Raw genomic sequence first — 21,843 nt, 5'->3', positions numbered from 1 at the left:
AATAGTTTATTGTAGAGAAAGTCTGAAATTGCAACCAGTACCTAATGGTATAATCTATATACAGTATACTGTGCTAAATATTACCACATGCTGTTCTCACTCATTGTGCAGGGAACATATTTTTGAGTTACACAGTTTAACATTAACTTGTTGCAATCTCCAAGCAACAAACATGATGTTGTACTCGGCAGGATTTAATATCTTTTGTAAAACTGTGAGAAAAAAAGCTGTTACAGAGGTCTTAAAATGTATTCTAAATGTTGATCCATACCTTTAACAAAAAACACAACTTTTAGTTTAACTAGATATAAGCCTTCTTCTCATCAAGACAACATAGAATTTTTTTGGAAGCTGTTGCAATAATCATGAAAAAAACATTCCCATTGTCTTAGCCTTTGTGAGGTGTGTCCAACATGAAACAAGGGCATTGGGACAGACCAAGCAAGAAAACAACAGACAAACACACTTTATGAAATAATGGTCCAGCATCTATGTGTTTGTTTCTCTTTATACAGACAAGCAGTTGTGGCAGCTGCTGTTTGTTCGTCTCAGTGCTACATGTGTTGCACAGTAAGACACACAGGTAAACATAAACCTGTATTCCTCTTATAACATAGGAAATAAAAATGAAACATTTCACCTTAATAAAAACACACACACACACAGTCAGAAGCTGGAAGCAATGTAGCTTACTTGCATCATTCTGGTCTGGGATGTTGTTTTTTATGAGTGCCAGGAGAGTGACAACCTGCTACCGTAGCTAACATTTCAGAACGGCTCCAGCAGCAACTCACACTGAGAAAATGAATTGGTAGATTTCAATTTTGTTTGGTCGTTTGGTGGAGAAATATCTTTGAGGCAGCATTCAGCTAAAAGAACCAGGGGTTTATTTATACGGACCATGGTGCATCCTTATCCTCTCCACACAACACATATTTTTACATACAGTTGTCCATGGTTTTTATATCAGCTATTTTAAAGAAAATGTTTTATTTCTACTAGCCTCTCAGGACAACCCTCCTTCGTTAATTAATACATTCTTATTTCGACGGTTCTGTGAAAACTGAAGATAACTACAGCTATACGTGTGATGCTTCAACCAATGCAGTTTCAATCAAGTACATTCAATTCTGGTTTAATCAAATTTGGTCACTTTTTAAAACTGTTACTTTGTCCCCAGGTTACCTTATGTGTTTCCATCCAAAAAAGGGTTTTTCCCATATCACAAATAAACACTTATAACATAACAACTATTTAAGGGAGAGATCAATACATTTGGAAATAGAGACAAGAGAGCTAGGGAATAAAATTCAGCCAAACACTTTCATTTTGACTAAAACCTGGTTATTTAGGAGGCAGTGGCACAGTGGGATAGTGCTCTGATCTTTGGATTAGGGGATAACTGGGTCAAGTCCCACTGCAGTCAGCATGTCGTTGTGTCCCTGGGCAAGACACTTCGCCCCAAATTTCTCCTATGGGAATTGGCCACCGTATTGAATGTATGTAAATCACTTTGGATAAAAGCATCTCACAAGTGACATGCAATGTAATTTAAAACACTGTCACACTTGTGCATGTGTTCTGAGTGTCTGAAATAGCAAGCTTTTGGCTAAAACGGCTCTGTTCGAAAAGTATTTTAAGTTTGAATGGACGTTGTGATATAGTTTTGCTGTTGTTAACAACACCCCTAATTTACTTCCATTCATCAACACGTTCATATGTTTTCTTCAGCCATTTTAAGTCACATGAAGTCAGTAATTGATATGCTAATGGTCATTTTGTGGGTGAAGTATTCCTTTAGGCGATTCAGCATTGATCAGATCCCCAGAGAGCGGACCTCTTAGCTTTTTTATTAATAATTGATACAGGCCAGGAGAGCACTGGGGCGCTCATCTTTACTTAGCATATTAAGGCTAGAACCTTTCCTTCAAGGCTTAGAGGCAGAAGCCACTTATGGGAGGTTTGTGGCTACTGCTTTCGCATGCTGATGACATTTAGCTGAGCGAGGAGTCAGGGGACCTTATTTAGATGATGGAGACGTTAAGACATGACTGTAAGCTGGCGAACCAAAGTCGTAATATCAAACCCAATAATGTGGATGAGTAGAGTGAATCCCCAAGAGACATGCTTGTTTGCTCTATCATCATACCTATTTGTCATCACAGCATCTTTTACAGAGGAGACTCCCATCTGATAGAAAGGATATCTGCACACATAGATCTACTGTACATACTGTATCACAGGAATAAGTTCCAGGAAAGAGGAAAATAGCGCCTTCCCATTGCCTGCTGTATATTATCTTTCAGAATTTGAGGGCTTTCCTAACCTGCTTTTTATTGAAACATGTTCTTCTTTGTGTTGTTCTGTCAAATAGTTTAAAATACATTGAAGATAGATTGAAAGAGTGCAGATACTTTCAATGCTTTTGGTCTTGTTTTTAACATGTTCAAGTTACTAACTTACATATTTAGCCATGGTAAAAAATCACTGTGATACAGAGGATGACACGTGACTGTGGAGTTAAATGAGAGGAGACGTGAAGCCTGCTGCTGTTTGTGCTCCAGCATGCTGCTCAGCAGGCCTGCAGCTCAGGGCTGCCAGGCAGGCAGGCACGCAGACAGACAGCAGTGGTGGTGTGGGGAGCCAGGCCTGTACAGATGACACAATCTGTTGTGATGCCACAAAGCAGGCACTGGCAAACACCAGCGAGAAGACAGGCAAAAGACATACTGGCATTTCTGTGTTATGTAACTGCTTGCACACTGGAGAACATTTAAGGCCACCATGCACCTGAGGCAGCAGATGCACGTGTTTTGCAACTAAATGCATTTTGGTGGCTCATTGAGCAGTGAAAGTATGATGTCATGTGTCAAGTGAAAGCATGGTGAGATTGCTCCTGGCCTGATTCATCAACATATACTTTTTATTGTATCTTGGGCATGTCTGTCGCAGAACCACACAGTTTTTACCCCGAAATTATAAAAATATGAATGAACCAAAGCAGATCTTGACTTACAGTTACCAAGAACAATGAAATTGTCTAGACAATGTGTGACCAGAAAGCAGGAAACATACAATTGTTTGAATACCATACTACGTTCAAAATGCGGCAGAGCCTGTAAGCTAGTTCAGGCTGCCTAACTAGATTCCTTTGCTGCACTTATATGGCATAATCCTCTTACTGCAACATTTACCCCCATGCATGGCTGCTGTCTTACTGCCATTGCTACGTGTATACTGCAAAAGAAAAACCCAGCATTCCCTGATGCTCTGCCTTCACCCTGAAGAGGAACATAACATCATTGTTTCCCTTTTTCTTGTGTGATAAGCTTAAGGTTTCTTGGAAGACAAACATTAATGCTGTTCATATTCTGCATTCACAAACACTCGTCCTATGCAAGTTGGAGGACTGAAGTATGAACAACATTCCCTGAAGCAATTTTACCTTCATAATTGTCACCAGATATGAAAAAAAGTTGACCGTTGACCTTTATTTCATTCTTGCTTATCACAGGGTTGAAATGCGGGTGAGAGAAATGCTGACACTTCAAATCTCTGGCCTGCACTGCACCATATTGAAAATGACATATTCAAAAAAATATTGTTTCCAGTGTTGCTTTGGATCAACTTTTTTTTAATGTAAGCCTCAGAGATCTCAAGCAAAACAGGTATGAAGCAAAAAGAAGAGCAAAATGCTAATGAAACAGTTCAGATGAATAACAAGTGAGAAATAAGTGATACAGAGCAGCAGATTGTTAAAAATAGTACCCTGGCTATTAACTCTGTGTTTAAATCTATTCAAAATTATTTCAGTATGTTAAACAATGACTACTTACTCTTTAATCATGTCATCTTAGGCACAATGTCCCGTGTTGATGGGATGCAGCAGACAACTCAGCCACTGCCCACATAACAGAATCATCACAGAAAAATCAGAGCTCACAGCAGAGCAGGAATCATTAAGCTCCCCCATATCATAACACAACTCCTCACACATCCGCCTATGATGCTGACATGGCTTGGTGTGTGTTTAAACATGTGTGTATTAGCATGTTAATTTGTATTCATGTATGTGCATATGCGCATGTGTACGTACACCCTTTTTCTTTGCATAGTATGTGGGGGAGGAAGAGGAGGTGTCAAGCACAGTGGTGTCCAGGAAAAGATTGTTCTGTTCTTGTAGATGTGTGTGGGAGGACGCTGTGGAGTGGGGTCATTTGGGACTGTGGATTCTCAGGGAATTAAGGAATTACTTACTCTGTTTTCAATTTAAATGCTAATGTTGGGAATGTGAGCAACTAGAAGAGCAGATACTCCAGGAACAGAGAGGAAAGTGTGCTGTGTACAGTATGTATGGACAAAGATGTTTATAGACCGGACTATATAACTCTTGATTGGTTGTTGTTAGTAAAGATCTACAAGGGCAGGACCTGTTGGGATCATTACAGCTACCAGAGAATAACCTGAAGAAGGTCAGCTCGTTCTTTGTGCAAAAAAAAAACAACAGCCTGTGTTGCTTTTTTTCATTTTCAAGCTTTTGATTACTGGTAATCCATAATGTGTCTGTAACTCTGTTAGTTACATGTCCGGCCTCTGAAGCCGGTGCAGTGGAGGACACGGCACATGTACGCACTTTATAAAAATCTGCCAGCTTTTATAAATTCCCCCGAGTAACTCTTACAGACTCATCTACATAATGGAATAGAACAGGCTCATTGGACATAGTGACTCTACAGAAATATTCTCCAAATATTCAATTTCATAAAACACATTGTCATGGTTCAGCAAGCTGTGTCTCCATACTCAGATTTTACCATGCCAGATAGAATCTATCATACTTATGCCTCCTTTTATTGGTAGGATGTAGGGAGTAGCAAATGACAGTCAACAAATGGGCAAAAACACATGAGAGAACATAAAATAGATGGCAATATAGATGAAATTGAAGTGAGCGAAATTCCAACCAAAGCTGTTAAACAAGGGTATAGTTATAGTCAAGGTCAGAAAAAATGCAAAAGTGCATGCTAGTATCACTTAGGGTTTACTAGGTATTATATATTGTATACCCACAGGTTTATCTTGCTGTGATTATTTGGAATACATTGAATAGTCAAAACACCATTGTCCTAAGTTGTATTGAATACCTACAGAAAACATTTTAGTTCTAAAAAAAAAAAACCTTCATATGAATAATTGATCAATACTTATTTCTAAAAAGAGAAGAGAAAGTACCCTTTATCGTCCCACAGAGGGAAATTTACATTTTGCATTTAACCCATCCCAGTGTGAGGAGCAGTGCACTGCCATATGTACGGCATCTGGAGAGCAGTGTAGGGGACAGTGCCTTGCTTAGGGACACCCCGGTAGCACTTGGTCTTTCGGGTACTTGTACGAGTGGCCTTCCGGTTCCCAAATCAACTCCCAGTAGACTTTGCCACCACTTTCACAAAAACCCACATTCATTGCTTTATTATATAATTATGTGTCAAGGTTAAAAATACAAAGGCAGTAGAAACCCTCCTCCCCCTTACACAAACAAGACTCTTAGCATAAGTTTTACTCAAGTAGATTTGGGGACTCTTCTAGATCTTGTTTTGTTATTTAGAAAACATTGATATCTTGACTTGCAATTTTTACATCTTTAACAAATTTGGTCCAAACATATGCTTGCTGTGATAAACTAACTGGCAGGTAAGGCTGAAGGCCCGGCATTAATTTAGTATTTCACGCTGCATTCTCCTCCCCTTCCACTATCTGCATTTGATGTGTTTATCAAGGGCAACGTCTTTGCATCCTGTGCTTGGCACCAATCGAGACAATTGTGATTGGTTTAAAGAAATACAAACAAGCCAGCAAGACAGACCTCTCCCCATTAATGTAGAAAAAGGAAAACTACAGTGTCTTCCTTAAAAATTAAAGTATGTTCTATATTCAGACCCATATTTAAAGATTCATGTCTTCAATTGAGATGAATGGGCTTGGGGCTGAGAGACACATACACGATGAGTCAGAAATTATTTAGATACGATCTACTGCTTGGTTTTGGTCTTTTCATGGGATTTGTTAACAATAATAGAAATAAAGAAGGGTGCATTATCCTTTACAGCTAGTCCGTACATGAACAAGGTCACATGACATGACTTGAGATCCTACTACAGCTCGGCACTAAACCCTATTCAGGGCCCTGAACTCTAACGTCCAGCTGGGCAAATCGTTACCTGCGGGGAGATACAAGCTATCAATTATCAAAATGAGGTATTATTGCAGTGCACAGAAAAGAGTGTTGCGCTTTCATCACATCAGACAATTGGTGAGAATGTTCCTCATTAAGCAAGCCCTCTATGAGTGGGTGACAGTGATCAGTGCTGAAGAGGACACATACTTGATGAGGCTAAAGTGTAGTATTAGCCTTTGTTACATGGAGCTGGTGTTTGGAAGTGGAGCAGAGTGCACCAAGAGTTCCTGTGTTCTCTCCTCCTCACAATAGAGGCAGCAGAGTGGAAAATCTCTGGATTATGAAGAGCCTGGCCTCATGAAATGCACACACATACGCACACCACACACATGGTATACTCACACCATTTATGTAAAACTCTCTGCACCTGCACTTTACACGCAACATACTGATCATACAGTAAGTGCTGCAGGTATTGCAATGTTACTATTAAAAGAAACTGCTGCTGCTGCCCCAAAACACCTCCCCTCCCTTCTGCTCTCTTCTCATCCTCTAATATATCGACTCCCCTAAGCAGTGTAGAGCTGGGCCCCCAGGCTCGCTATCTCCCAGCCAATGAAGCTATTAGATGATCTATGTTGTTATCATAGCTCAATGGAATTACGGCCATGTTCTTGACTTCGATAAATATTGGATGTGACGAAAGGAGACCTTGAAACACCACAGTGAACCTTTCTCTTCCACAGATGCCTATTGTCTCTAAATGTGAATGCGTAAGAGAGTACAGTATGTTACATGCAATAGTGTGGTGTGAAGTAGGCCCTTGAGTTGCAATAAGCCCGCAGCCATGTTCTTGCACATGTGTCTTGTAATGGGATATATAGCTTTGATTAATGGACCTGTCATTGCTTGGTCTAAACATACATTACGGATCCACATTCAGCTGAGAAACATACAATATCTTAACTTAAACTCAAGCATTTGTGTTTTAGTGTTTATTTTTATTTTCAATTATGAATCAACATTGGTTACTGGTTGTATATACTGCAGTAAGAAAATCAATATTGCAGCAAACAATGTTTTGTACAGTAATGGCGACCTGGGCAGAGAATGAAGTGACTTACCCTCTTCCTGTGTTGTTATCTAGGCATTTCTATGCTTAGTTCACGTAGTGCATGCATGTACTGTAGGTACACAGCCAGCTAATGGTCACAGATCTGCAAGGCCACTCATACATCTGACCCACTAATTACACAGTCCTGAGCTGGTGTTGGAAATGTAAAAACCAACCCCCAGTTCCCCCCAAGGTTAACACTGTAGCTCTCTCAACACTGTTGGAGTTGTTTTCTCTGTTCGTGCTGTTAGCAATGTTAGCACTGTTAGCTGATAGCTGCTAAAGTCTAAGCTGACTTGTATAACTCAGCACTATGATGCAAGGGAGTAAAGACTAGAAAATACATAAATCATACATTAGAGAATGAGAAAATATATTTGCATTTTAAATGAGAAAAGGGTTTAGGATTGCATAATGAGCATTTCCAGAGCTACTCATATTACCTGCATGTCAATCATATTATCATCATATTGTGCCTGTATATTTGCAAATGTTAGCTTTTCATTCACATCTGTTTGTGCTTTCAGTGTGTTCTTATTAGAGTGCTGCTCTCTACATACAGGATGCGAGGGTATGGTGGTCATGGATACACATTAAATAGACATTTAGGTACATATTTTCTAAGGCCTTGAATACTTAACTCAATTCTGGCAATATTCTTCAAGCTATCATTATAATTCAGTGTAAATGTGATGCTTTTTTCCCCTGCAGTAGGCCTCGCAGCAGTGTGGGGGCTGCTCTGTTCTGCTCTCCTCTGCTTGCACATCTCTCCTTCTCTCCTTGATACAGAGCTTCAGCTTATTCTGGCAGCAGCAATCAGATTAATAAGTAAACAAGCTGCTAATTGTCCTCAATGAAATATTCAAATGATACGGCTGTTTACTAAAGGGACACTCATCCTGAAATTTCAAGCATTAACCACCCATGATGATGTGACATGTCATTACAAGTACCATCTCTCTCTGCCTGCCTCCCTCTGTTACCTCAATCCACCCTTTGCATACAAGTGCACTGTAGGCTAAGGCTGTCAGTGAATATCATACTTTAGCTTCAGTTGTGGTATATTTTAAGAACATTGTACCGCAGAATTGCAACTTGCTCGATACCCGATCAAATATACATACACAAGTGTGCTTTGCAAAAGTGTGATATATAGTGTGATCACTGGTTCCACAGAAACATACTGTATTTGCCACTGCATGCATCAGATCTCTGTTATTCCTTTCATCTCACAGTTTATGTTTGTATGAGCTCCGATGTATGCTCGTATGCCTGTGTGATCTTGCTTTCTGTCTAAGCGCAGCATTGCAGAGCACAAGCTGCATACTAAGCCAATCATTAAGACATAAATGAGAACATCAGAATCTATCTGCAGTCTCGCACACAGCAGTCCCGAGAGAGAGAGAGACAGAGAGGCAGAGGGAGAGAGGGAGGTTGGGGGAGGGCTGACCAATTTATGTTCAGTCTCTCTTTCCTCCTCTTCTAGTGTTTGCGTCTCTCCATTTCTCCCTCGCTCTCCCACTTTGTTTCTTTCTCTCACTGAAAGAAGCACATGGGTGGAATGTGGCCTGGTTGAAAATATCAGACTCTGACTCTCTGCCTGTAGTTTTTAGTCTAATTGGGGGCAGCAAAACTGCGATGTCTCAGGCTTGGCCCAGACGATGTGACCCTGTCGGATTCTACCATTCCTTTGCTAAATGTGTTCTGCATTTCAAACATTTGCCAATCCTGGCCCATTTTCCCGTCCATATGTGAGATAAAAAAGATAACATCAGAGAGAACATGAAAAGATGGAAAGCTATGATAGACAGGAAGTTGGATAAAAATGACTGAGAATCAAGCAACGTGTGTGCTGCAGCGCTGTTTCTAGAAAGACTCAAAAATGTAGTCTGTGTGCGCATGTCAATGTGTCAATAGATGTGTTTTGGATAAGGAGAGATGTGTGAAAAAGGAGAGATCAGTGATATTTTAGCAGATGCCACACTGTAACCAGGGAAACGGGTAAAGATGTTACTAAGAAGGAAGGTAGGCAGAGTGACAGGAGAAGAAATGCTGAGGGACTTAAGGGGGTCGATACTCAGGTTAATGATTCATTGAGGTCAAAATGCGTAGGTACTATTGACCCCTCTGGTTCTATGGAGACCTTGTACCGCTGGGAATGATTCCCAAAGGGACCATTGCAACTTCCTCTGTGGGAATGGAAAGCATATTTGGATCAGTGCAAAGCTCCGGGTTATATGATGGTTCAAACTGCAGCTGCAGAACAGAGATCTTCAGTTCACTGCAGTGACTTGTTCGACATTGTGTTGTGCATGCATTAGTGTGTACCTACGGTATCTGTGCAAACATGTTTATATGTAAACACACTCATATAATATGGAGAGATGTTGCTCCTCCTTTGTGGAAAATGCCTATTCGAAATCAATCTTCTCAGAACCATTGCTTACAGAGCATGTTTTGTTTGATCTTTTAAAAAAATAAACATACTTCTTGTTCTTTACTTCCAGTATTATGAGTTTTGTAAATGTTTCGAATACTGCATGTTTCAAGTGTCTTTCCACTGCTTTAAAGACAAAACTGCTCCACTAAGTGGAAAACTGTTCATGATTCAAACCTAAGGCTAGCCAGAAACATTAACCCTAAACTCAACTATGTCCTGATCAGAATGTATCAGTTGTTACTATCAAATCAGCTCCACAATGTCATAACATAAGCTTAAAGCACTCTTTTGTGTAACAATCAGTCCTAAGATTCCAAATTAAACACAGATCGGACGTACAGTACATTAAAATATCTTAATATATTGTCTTGTCGCTTGTTATGAGATGTTAAATATACTGTATTTTCCCTTATTTATTGTCTTAAACATTTGTCTTTGTTAATGTTGTAAATGGAGAAACAGTTCCAAATAATATTGAGTGTTTATGAGAAAGTATGGCTGGCAGGCCACATTAATCAACCAGTGTGGGTACAAGACTAAATATTTGTTTATGCCAATTCTCCCAACTCATCATGATATTTCCTGCTTTTTGTCTTGCCTGAATTTTGAATTTGCAGCATAAATATGCTATAACAGGCTCTATATTTTTATTCAGAGTCAACAGGCACAACCACAACACAGTATAGCTTACACAGCAGTGCACATTAGTAGCCTATCATCTGATATGAAGGGTGGCATCGATAGCTATCAAATCATATGGTACATTGCTGGTTAATTACATTTTTTGTTATCACTACCACCTCTAATTAAGGTTTGCATTTAGGGTTATATTATTACTTCCACAGCACCTTCATAACATTTAATGCTCATTTTCTGTTCCACCCTCATGCGTTTGTCAGTATAGTAAGTCTTATAACTAGTAGCACAAAAGGGGCGAAGCCTGCGAGCTAGTTCAGGCAGTCAACTCGAGCACCAATGATACATTCGCACATAACGCCCCTCGTCACTCTTGCAACCAACCAAACACAGTCTCCTAAATCTGGCGCTCTATTTAAGCTAATGCTGCTGCCGCCACTGCTGTTTCCACGCTGCTAATGCGTTCACCTCGGTGCTGCTGTGTTCAGGTTGGGGATGCTCGCCTGCCCCACCGACACCCCAGCTTCCTCTCCACTTGTGGGCTCGGGGGTTAGTTATCTAATCATCACTCAATGTTCTATGTTAATATGTGGAGTGATGAGGCCGAGCCTAGACACCAAACTCAAACTATATACTGCTTCTAATTCTGATTCTGAAGTTTCTGTCTGGGACCATCACAACATCGTATTGCCTATGTAAAAACAAATATCTTTACATTTGCAAAATCTCACTGGGATAATATTTTCAATGGCTTTATAAATTATTTTTCAAATGCATGGATACATCACATTGATGGTTAGTAAGATGTCAGCTTGAGTTTTGGTTTAACTGAATGAAATTGGTGGAATTGTTGTTGAAAGGAGCATTGAGTTTAAAAAAACGGCGGCTAGTAATACTCCATTTATTGATTCACGAATAACATTATTCAATCCATTATTTACAGTAGTTTGCAACTTTTTCAATTGGGTCAGTGTTTAGTTTATCATTTGTGTGTTCTCCAAGTCTGAGGACACATGAAGGGTTTAATTGAACCTCCAAATGTGTAAGTGTTTCTTCAACTGCTGTGTGCTTTTATGCTGATATTAACTCGTATTTTGACAGATAAAAAAAGGGGTATTAAAGAAAAAGGAATGGTGATGTTATACCTTACGAAAATCACACAACAGCAATCACTCGATGCTGTTATAATACAACCTTTGCGTTGTGTTTTTTTTGTCCTCAAGTATAACTATATTTTCAATATAAAAAAGAAGCATTTAAAATCCAATGTGACACTATAGACATCAGCCACAGCCTTAAAAACAACCACAGTTATTTATTAAAAACACCTCTAAATGAAAACATCTGTATCACAGGGTTGACATGAACAGAACATCGTAAACTTTGCAATTGCCTTAAGGTTGTTTATCCTTTTGATTGTACGTAGGAATTAGCCTGTAAATTGGTAAGTTAGTGTTTGCAGGATTGATTCTACGAAAGGTTTAGAGTCAAATCCCTTGTCAAGTGTGAGTGTATGTGTGTGCATGTGCGTGCACGCGTGCGTGTGTGTGTTAGTGAAGTATTAAAGCAGCTTGTCATCGGGTTCACAGCCAGCTTGTTGCTGGACCTGCCCGGACAAGACCTCTATTATCGAAACCTCTTCAGCTCTGGTTGCTGCTCATCTGATAATTAAACAGTTGATAGTGCTGATGTTCTGCTGTGTTCCAAGAGATTGGGCATGCATGTGTGAGTGGATGTGTGATTGTATGTACTGTACTTGTAAGTTTAGTAAGGATGTTCACAGACATCAAAACTTGTTTGTGTATCTCACATGTTGACAGCAACTTATTTGTGTTCATGTTAAACTAAATTAATCTAATTTGGATGCTCACACTTGGAGGTTGTTTCTAGGAGAAACGGTTACACACTTGAATGCAGCATAGCAGTTTGGGCTGAAAAATGATTAAATTAAAACCATGTTAGCCACGGGAAAATAATTCTAATACCTTTATATAGCTACATGTTTTTTTTAAGTTTTTTTTTTTTACATGAAATAATTGGCAAAAAACTGGAAACACAAAAGGACACTGCATGCAATTAACGCACGACCTTGGACTCAAAAGGTCCTATCCTTACAGTAAGCAACAATTTTGTTGAAATGGATTGACGGTTTGGTCTAAAACTGTAAATTCAAACTTCAAATAATTGAAGCAGGGATACACTTCAGCTGCAATCTTTCAGGATTCATACTCCTTTGTCTCTGACTTTTCTTTCATGCCTTAGCCGGATTAAAATGGATGATATGACTCTTTTTATAAAGATGTGAACAGCCAAAAACATCCCAATTGAAGTGCTGAGGAAAGATTTGTGTGTATGTGAATGCACACATAGGCTGCATACTTCAAGTGAGCACTTTTGTGTGTACTGACCAATTTAGGACATGGGCACAATTTCAAGGGATCCTCCTCGTCCATCTTTCTCTCTTTCTCTCTGTTTTAAATGCTTTATCTGTGAAAGACACTGAACGTGAGATAGTGAATTGGCACAGCAAAGCTAGAAAGAGTGTCTGAAGGTGAGCGTGTATATCTGTTATGTCTCTGCAGGCAACCTTGCGCCAGCCCCCCCTTCAAGGCCATTTTTCATCCAACTGCTGCAGTACACACTGCAGAGCGAGACATGGGGGGGAGTGAGGTGGTGAATGAGGGGCGGGGGGGGGGGGACATGCATAGCAGCAGGAGAGATCGCGGAAAGGGATTTTCCTGTGGTACTTATGGAGAACATTTGTCTGTTGCTGGGATTACCTGCAGTATTTAACATGTTTGCATGGCTGGGGATGCAGGAATGAGAGCCTCAGCGGGAGTTTATAGCTGAGCTGCAGGTAAAGACTCTTGCAGACAAGTATGGACCAGTAGAGCTAACAGCAGGCTGTATGACTGCAGTGGGTGTTGATTCATCACTCTCACTAACAGTAGGCCCGTCTTGCTGATAATTATCTTTGTCAAATTAATTATCATAGTGTGTCAGCAGGACAGTGTCGATGAATTACATCCAGATAACCTTGATTGATCAACAAAATTAGGTTTAGGGCAAATGTTTTGTGCATATGGATGTGCTCCCTGTAGAAAATGTTCTTCTCCATCCATCTCCATCCTGGCATGCATCATTTCTCTGACACTCTCTTTGTCTCTGCCATCTGTATTCTGTATACGAGGAGTTTTAGGGTTTAGACTACCAAGACCAGTAGGTGCAAGCAAAGAGTAACAGGACCACAAAATGTTAGCGGATTCTTGGCTGGGCCACAGCAAACCCAATAAGTTCGCCCATTGGCAAATGTTCCTTTGAAATGAATAAGGGGTCAAACATGTTTCTGTTTGTAAGTTTGTTAATTTCTGTTAACAGCAGAGGGAATTCACTGTGTTTGATAGTAAGGTCATGTTTTAGTATTAACCTTTCTTCCTATTTGATCTGCTCCAAGTTCCCCTGGTACATATTTGCTGTGGCATTTTGCTGTTATCACCTACTTCAGACTTTACGTATTCTTGTATCTTCTCTTACCATTTAAAGGAATGGGTTGTGATTTTGCCAAGCTTCATTTGATACTGATTTAACATTATGCCAAGCTTCACTTGTTATGTAAACCTGCTGGTGGAGCTACATGAAAAGGCTGAGTAAAATCTAAATCATCCCAATTTATCTCTGGGAACCAGGATATATCCGTACAAAATATCATGCCAATCTATAAAACCTTGAGCCTTGCCAAAACGTGAGTTTAGTCGTCAATAGAGCCCAAATTACTCAAGTGTAAACTGTATTGGCGCCTGAATCAGAACCACTTGTTTTCCTTATACTGTACTGTCATCCATTAAGATCATAGTTACAGTAACAGAGACGTCACAATTTTTGTCACACAGCTCATGTTTATAAATGTGTGTGTGTGTGTGTGTGTGTGTGTGTGTGTGTGTGTGTGTGTGTGTGTGTGTGTGTGTGTGTGTGTGTGTGTGTGTGTGTGTGTGTGTGTGTGTGTGTGTGTGTGTGTGTGTGTGTGTGATGGGAGCTAGCTAGGTGATAACTTCATCAACTAGTCCAGACAGAGTGACATCCTGAGTGTAGATTCTGAAGCAGAATGTCTCGGAGGCTCACACCTGCACCACCCGGCACTCTTGTAGGCAGTGAACAACTCCTCTCATTATTAATTCACACGCTGCCATGACCGTATCTTTCATTCATTCATTTTTCATGTATCCCTTTTCTGCTGCTATTGAGATTCAGCACTCGTAATGCTTGTTGTATTTTTTTTCCTGAGAATCCCACTACCTGATTTCTACATTAAACATGCCCTGTCAAACGTCGAAAGAAACAATCGAGTGAACTTGGCCATGTCTGTAGACTGAGCTTATTCTATGTTTACACACTCATCCCCCTCTGTCTCTTTATTTGTTTGGATATATTCTCCTTTTAATAACCTGACACAATATAATACTGTATGCCCTTGGCGTGTGGTAATTACATTAGCATGGCTTTTGTTTGCCAAATAAGCAGCCCATATTAAAAGATACAAAGTGGTGTTTAGCTGTTCACCACCGATTGTGTGTATGTGCAAACGTTTTTGTTAAGCATGTGCCACAAACAGCAGGTGGGTCATAATGAAAACCAGCCCTCATGTTTCAACACAGTCATTCAAATATAACATGAATGTAATTGAATAGGTGCCTCTCAGGGAGTTGCATGAGTGCTTCCTGCGCCACTTCTCTTTTAATCAATGAATTGTGTGTGTAGAGTCGATGTGCCAGCAGCCTTGCTCGCCTTTTGTTTTTACTCAAAAAATCTCATTGGATTTTCTTACCACCTTGGCTAAACCTGCCTGTTTATTTTAGTCTGTCTTGTTGTTGAGATCTTAGCTGCATTACATTTTCCCTTAAAAACAGCTGTAGACACTGTTTGCACTGGCTCCTAAGACTAAGACTAAGACACATAGTCAATATACACACATGCATGTTTTCACCGTACATAAAAAGGAAATGCACATCACAGCCAATTAAATGTTATCTGCTTATGTGATCAGGGGAGTTGGGTAGTATTGAATTAATTATACATACACATGAGACCCTTGGTTTGATTTTTCTTTGTATTTGAGTTAACGCTTGATTACATTCATCGACTTGACAGTGTTTAGCCATGCACATTCATTTGTTTAAATATGTGGATGGCTTTCTTTAAAGATTATATTTAGTGTAACCTTTGCCATTTGACCCTTTAGCCCCCATCATGTACTGTAACTCCCATGGGGCATTGCTGCTGCTGCTGCTGCTGTAGGATTTAAAGTGATAGTTTACATGCTGGCTCCTACTAAAGCACAACCTCTATTTGACCCCTTTCATCTCGGAAGGCCTTACTGTCACTGCTTGAATGGACTGCTCATTTCATCCAACACTGTGGAGAGCATACAGAATGATAATGTTCACTGTATGGGAAATTACATTTCATTCAGTGGACAGTATATAGTGCATAGGGTCCATTAATTTATTTCAATAAAACTAATTAAATCTTGTACTGTAGATCTTTTTTTAATGAGTATTTACAATAGTCAAAGACGCACCAATCCAAAAACCTTAAACGTTTTCCAGCTCTTCCAAACATTGAAGATGAATTTGCTTTTTCTGTCTCTAAAAATGTTTCAGCAGTGCTTATTGACTATAATTACTAATTATGTAATTATTTTGCAGCTGAAGACCTAACAGCATTTGGTGTGTGAAGATAAAATTAGAATGATTCAGATTAAACAAAAGAAACTCTTTGGTTTATGTGGTAAAATGGGTTAAAAGCAGAGACGATGAGGCTTTACTTGACTCTGCATATCTTTATAATTTCCTGACAGAACTTAAAAGTATGCTAATACCAGCTCTGAGAACTTTAATAATGTTGTTCTCTCAATCTTCTTGATGAACAATCTAGCATTTGAGACAATATTAAAGATATACCCAAAGACAAGACTGTAGCAAAGTAACTAGGAGCATAGTGAATGCTTTCTCCCATAAAAGGCTGTCAACTCTGGTACACATAACTCATAAAAAAATCAAATAATTCCAGATACACGAGCAAAGTTAAATAATGACTAAAAGCAAACAAGAGGACATTTCTTTTCCATGTTTAGCTTCCTGTACCTTTAACAGTTAAGGTGTCTTTGTATGAGTATTGCTGTATGTGTGTATTATGAGATCACTGTGTGTTGTGGTCCTACAGTATGCTACTAGAAGCTGTGCATTTGACGCGCACTGCACAAGTAAAAGCCATACCAGGGAAAAGATTTGAAAATGAGCAATAGCCACAAACTCTCTGCAGCACACCATGTTTATGGTTTAACTTTGTTAAATTGCGTTGACCCTTTCAAATAAAACACATTTAAATTCCAACTATTGTGCTGTACACTTGTCCTGGTTCATTATTTAAGCCGAGGATCATTTAAATAAGCAGAGCAGAAAAGCGGATAAAAGAAAAGAGGATAGCCTAAATGCAGTGAAGCAGTGAATGGCTGTTTTAGTTGTAAGTGACGAGGCGGCTCATGAGAGTTTTTGAATGTTTATGCCTCTGTAGCACTGCTATGCTTCATGTTGAAGAGGAATGAATTCAGTAATCTGTATTGTTGTTACCAGCTCCCTCAGCCTTTGACATCAGTTTAGCCACAACCACAAGTAATGATAAACCATTAAAGATGAGGCACTGACAAGGCAGGGCCATCCGGGGCCACTTAAAACCAATACCACAGGCCAGGATAGGGCCTTCCATCAATTATAACCCTATTACCCTAATCGTTATGAAATAATCCAATCCACGGGACAGCTGAGTCGCAACTCTGCAGAAAGCCAAGTAAACCAAGAGGGCATGGAGGGGAGTGAGATTTAGCGTGTAGCCTATTTGGACTTAGACCCTCTCTCATGGACTGCATTTATATTGTGCTTTCCTAGTTTTTACAGCTACTCCGTGCTTTTACAACACAAGTTTTAGGCAGAGGCTTTCACCTTTTTGACACACACACACACACACACACACACACACACACACACACACACACACACACACACACACACACACACACACACACACACACACACACACACACACACACACACACACACACACACACACACACACACACACACACACACACACACACACACACACACACTAGGGAACAACTTGGAGTTCAGTATCTTTCACACACTTCGACAAGTTGACCGCGGGGGCTGGGGGATCGAATCTCCGTCCTCCCTATTGGTGAACAACCACTCCTGAAACAGCCGCCCCCTTTATCAGCTGATATCTATCTCTATGCAGTCTGTGGTCTTTGTATACTCATGTCGTCACACAATCCAGACGGCATGAAATATTCACTGAAGTTGTTCTTGTCCTTTTTCACCCTTCAGCAGAAGTGTTTTCACCTAAAATGCTTTAAGCAAATTTGCATCTGTTTATCTCCACTGTATTGTTCCCTTTGACTTTGATTCAATCATGCCTCCTCTATATCTGTGTTATGCAGAGAGATTATAACTTAACTAAAGCATTTAGAGTGGAAATTTGGTTTTGGATAACATTTAACCTATAGTCCAACTGTGCTTTTACATTAGTTTATCTTAATTTCCCCTAATGACATCATTTTACATTAAATCTATTTATTTGTAGGGTTACATTTATGAACCATTTTGCTGTAATGCGAAGCAATTTTGCATACAAATGCATAGAAAGGACGGAAATAACAGCAAATAAAAAATAGACCGGTGATTTTCATGTGACTATGCTGTCATACTGATGTGAAGCTAAATACCTAAAGCAGTGCAGATGAACATTCAAAATTTACAAAGCACATATGTTAATTATTGTGAACTTCCATTGATTAATAGATACTCAATGATTAAATTAGTGTTGTGATCCACTGTATTACATTGATATTTGCCAAAAGTGATGCAAATACATTTCCTATGTTTTTCATGCGTCTTTCCAATGGGGAATTTACGGTAAAAGCACCGCTAGCAAATCAAAACAATGAGGTAGGTTCTGTGACACTGTGCCGCAGTCACACCCTCCATGGGAAAGATGACAACACAGGAGGGGATGAGTTCAGACAGCAAACGCAAGTGGGAGATGTTAAAGGAATGGAAAGGTGACAGAAAAAAGGAGAGTAAAGTTTTAAGAGCCAGCTGGCCGACCTCTAACTGGCTAAGGAGAAAGCAGTATTTTACTGTCTCCCCAAGGCAAACGAGAGTACACATCAGATTGTTATATAAAGGAGAGAAAGAGTCCACTCTACCACTATCTCTCTAATGCCACTCCTTATATTTCTCTCACTCCATGTCTCTTTCTCCATCTCTGGGCTTTGACAGTAGGATGATAAATAACAAGTCATGGGTCTACAGTACAGTCTACAGCAGCATGCAGCAGCAGCAGTGGGCATCACTACCTTGAAACTGATTGCAAAGGGGCCAAAAAAGACATGGTTTCTTTCCCACATCTGTTGCAGTTCAGACATATGTTTTGCTGACTTGCAGGTTACAGGGCACGCTTGCCCTTTTGTTCGAGTTGCATGGAGATCGTGTCACATAGATCAAACCTACCATAGTTCTTTGTCCTTGGAAATAAGCTTTAATGAACACTGACATGAATTCTGATGAAAGGGAATGGAAATGCAGATGGAAAACATGGTTGCCTCTGATACAAGCCCTTTTCTGTTATGCTAAAGTCAGGGTAAACTCCTTGAGGCAATGTTTAAAGTTAATCTCTTTAGTTTGATGATATATATTGTTCATTTTGATTTATAACTAAGCTTCAGTGCAACTAAACAGACCTTGACTTTGACATTGTTTTCTGAGATTCTGCTGAGTAGGTAAAATGTCTGATAAATACTAAAACAGACTTTACTTGACACTCAGTGACATTGTTAGTGTAATGCGACACGTTGCAGATTCTACCCCAGTTTGTCTTTATGTTCCCACTCTGACAGCTACAGGATCCACAACACTGGAAACACGAGGACTTGATGTGGAAAAGATATTGCAAAAGACTGCTGTGTACTTTCACACGTACAGGGACACTGATACTCAAACATACACTGACTCACAGTGTGTAAATCATTTAGAAATATCCATCTCATATTGTATGCACAAGATGTCAAATGTGACACATTTTCATTTGTGACATTTATACACTGGTAGATTAGCAAGAAGGGCAGTGTGTTTTTATGTGTGTGTGTGTGTGTGTGTGTGTGTGTGTGTGTGTGTGTGTGTGTGTGTGTGTGTGTGTGTGTGTGTGTGTGTCCAGAGAAACCAACCTTATTTTCAAATGCAAATCTAATTATTAGAGCAGAGCAATTTACTGTACTGTACCGTATGTGCATGTGTTCTGTCATGCATATAATATATAGCTCTCAGTCGGCAATGAGCATGACAGATGATTCAACTGAGCAGTCATGTTATGTTGGAGCAATATTTAGATAATGATATAATGATGTGATATATTATATCATTACAGATGCTACAAAAAGACATCTCAGTGTGGCCATTATAAGCACAAGAGATATTTGAGTGGCAGACAATAGGAACTTTTTACGATAAAGACAATAGTCAAGCATCTCTTTGTTATGACAACAACCTTAAACTTACAGTATACAATTTCTAAGAATAGTGTCCTAATGCATCCTCTTTTTTAAATGTATTTATATCACATATTTTAAATAAGGAAGCAACATTACACAGCAACCTTTTTGAGAAACCTTTTTGTGAGGAATAAACGAAGGCGGCTTACATCCTTTATCATCCACCATTGTTAACTCCTCCATTGTTCAAGAAAATGGTTTCAATATTAAACCCATAATTATGTTTGATGAAGTCCAAACATCATTATCATTATAACCTCTGTTGTCATAAAACATAGCCGGCAATGTCTGTTATTCACCGTCAAGGATGTAAAATTAACTCTGTACCATCAATGTTATTTTCCCCCTGTCCTCTGCTTTACATCTTGGCTAGATTGAGTCAACATTTACAGATGTATTTATAGCTCAGTTCAAAGCAACCTTAGTGTAGAAGACTTTTTTTGTTCCCTGTATAGGGAATATATTTCTAACGATTTTGTGTGCTTGTGTAATTCTCTTATTTCAAGTAAGATATTCTTATTCATCCATAAGAAGCTCTACATACATGTTTATGAAAATGTAATACATACAAGAACATGAATGTGAATTGTTGTTAATTCATTATTAAATATGAATTATTACGAACTTCCGTTTATACATTTATCAACACTTGATATTCCTCTCTTACAGTCTATGCAGGAAGTTGTGTGACTTGTGGTTTGGTGCACTGTTTTTAGGCGTGATGATTAGCTAATAGCAGGTGCTAGCTTGACTAGGAGTCCCTGGAGTGTTTCACAGGAAATGCCAGTATATTGCTGCAGGTGATAATTCTGCATGATGCAAATAGCTAATCACATTAGAAGAAAAAATAATAATAGGTGCTAAGTAAATCATTTGTCCCCACTTATAGAGTTGAGAGAATTGGTGAGAAGAAATTACAAAATGAACACAGATGAAATCAACATTACATAATACAGGCCCTGTAAGGAGCATGTACATGCATATTCTGCATATTCAAACTTGCCTCAAATACATATTTTAATAATAATTTAACACCAGTGTCATTACAAAATTGGGCAATAATGATAATTTAAAAATAAGCTTGTTTTCTTTCAGTGCTTACAGCATTATTGTTGCAAACAAACCTAACAGTATATGATACCATTAATCATTTAGATTGTTGAAATGGTATTAAAATCGTTATCAATTTGGTAGTGAAAGGTGATTCAATAGATGTTTCAAATGTTTAAGGCCTGTTTAATTACAAGTTGCAGGTGACTATGTTTTACTATTGATGTGTGGTCACAGTGAAACAGCTGAAGATATCAAAGCATCCTATTCTGAATTCTGTGCACGACACAGTACACATGCATTATGTGAGTCGTTGAGAAGATGAGGCGGGGTAATACTGTATATTGACTGTCAAAGTGATGAGAGCCCAGCAACAGCCACATTCATTAAACAGGGAATTTCAGGATCACCAGGATATCTGCTCAGTCCTGTGAGAATCAATAGCTGTAGAGGTCATGGTTGATGTACGTACATGCGAGTGTGTGCATGCGTATCATCCAATGCAACCCTCCTTAACTCTTCAATTTCCTATCTCTGCACCCCCTTCACCTGTCTTCCTCTCTCCCCCCTGCTCTCACCTCTATGTCTCCCACCTAGATGGTTTATAAGCCCTGGCTGTGTTCTCAGTACTTCCAGACCACCCAGATGCACTGCAGTAAGCCAATCCCCTGTGGTCAGTACTGCCTGGAGGTGCAGCAGCGGTGCCCTTTCGTCCTGCCTGACAATGATGATCTCATTCATGGAGGCAGCCCAAGTTTTATATGCACAGGTAAAAGAAAGTCTTACAATTTATGGATTATTTGGAT

The 21,843-nt window shown here is 39.4% G+C and overlaps 1 protein-coding gene across 1 annotated transcript in view; it reads left to right on the top strand.

The window, feature by feature from the left end:
* The window catches only part of LOC134866964 (NALCN channel auxiliary factor 1), a 67,773-nt gene that overhangs the window by 39,626 nt on the left and 6,304 nt on the right, over positions 1-21,843 (top strand). Inside the window, exon 2 of the mRNA XM_063887207.1 lies at positions 21,635-21,806. Coding sequence (XP_063743277.1) covers positions 21,635-21,806 — 172 coding nt within the window. The remainder of the gene's footprint in view (positions 1-21,634; positions 21,807-21,843) is intronic.

The sequence above is a fragment of the Eleginops maclovinus genome, chromosome 7, assembly GCF_036324505.1.
Source record: "Eleginops maclovinus isolate JMC-PN-2008 ecotype Puerto Natales chromosome 7, JC_Emac_rtc_rv5, whole genome shotgun sequence".
Taxonomy (NCBI): domain Eukaryota; kingdom Metazoa; phylum Chordata; class Actinopteri; order Perciformes; family Eleginopidae; genus Eleginops; species Eleginops maclovinus.
The sequence above is the reverse complement of the archived record's forward strand: the minus strand, read 5'-3'. Positions and strand labels throughout refer to the sequence as shown.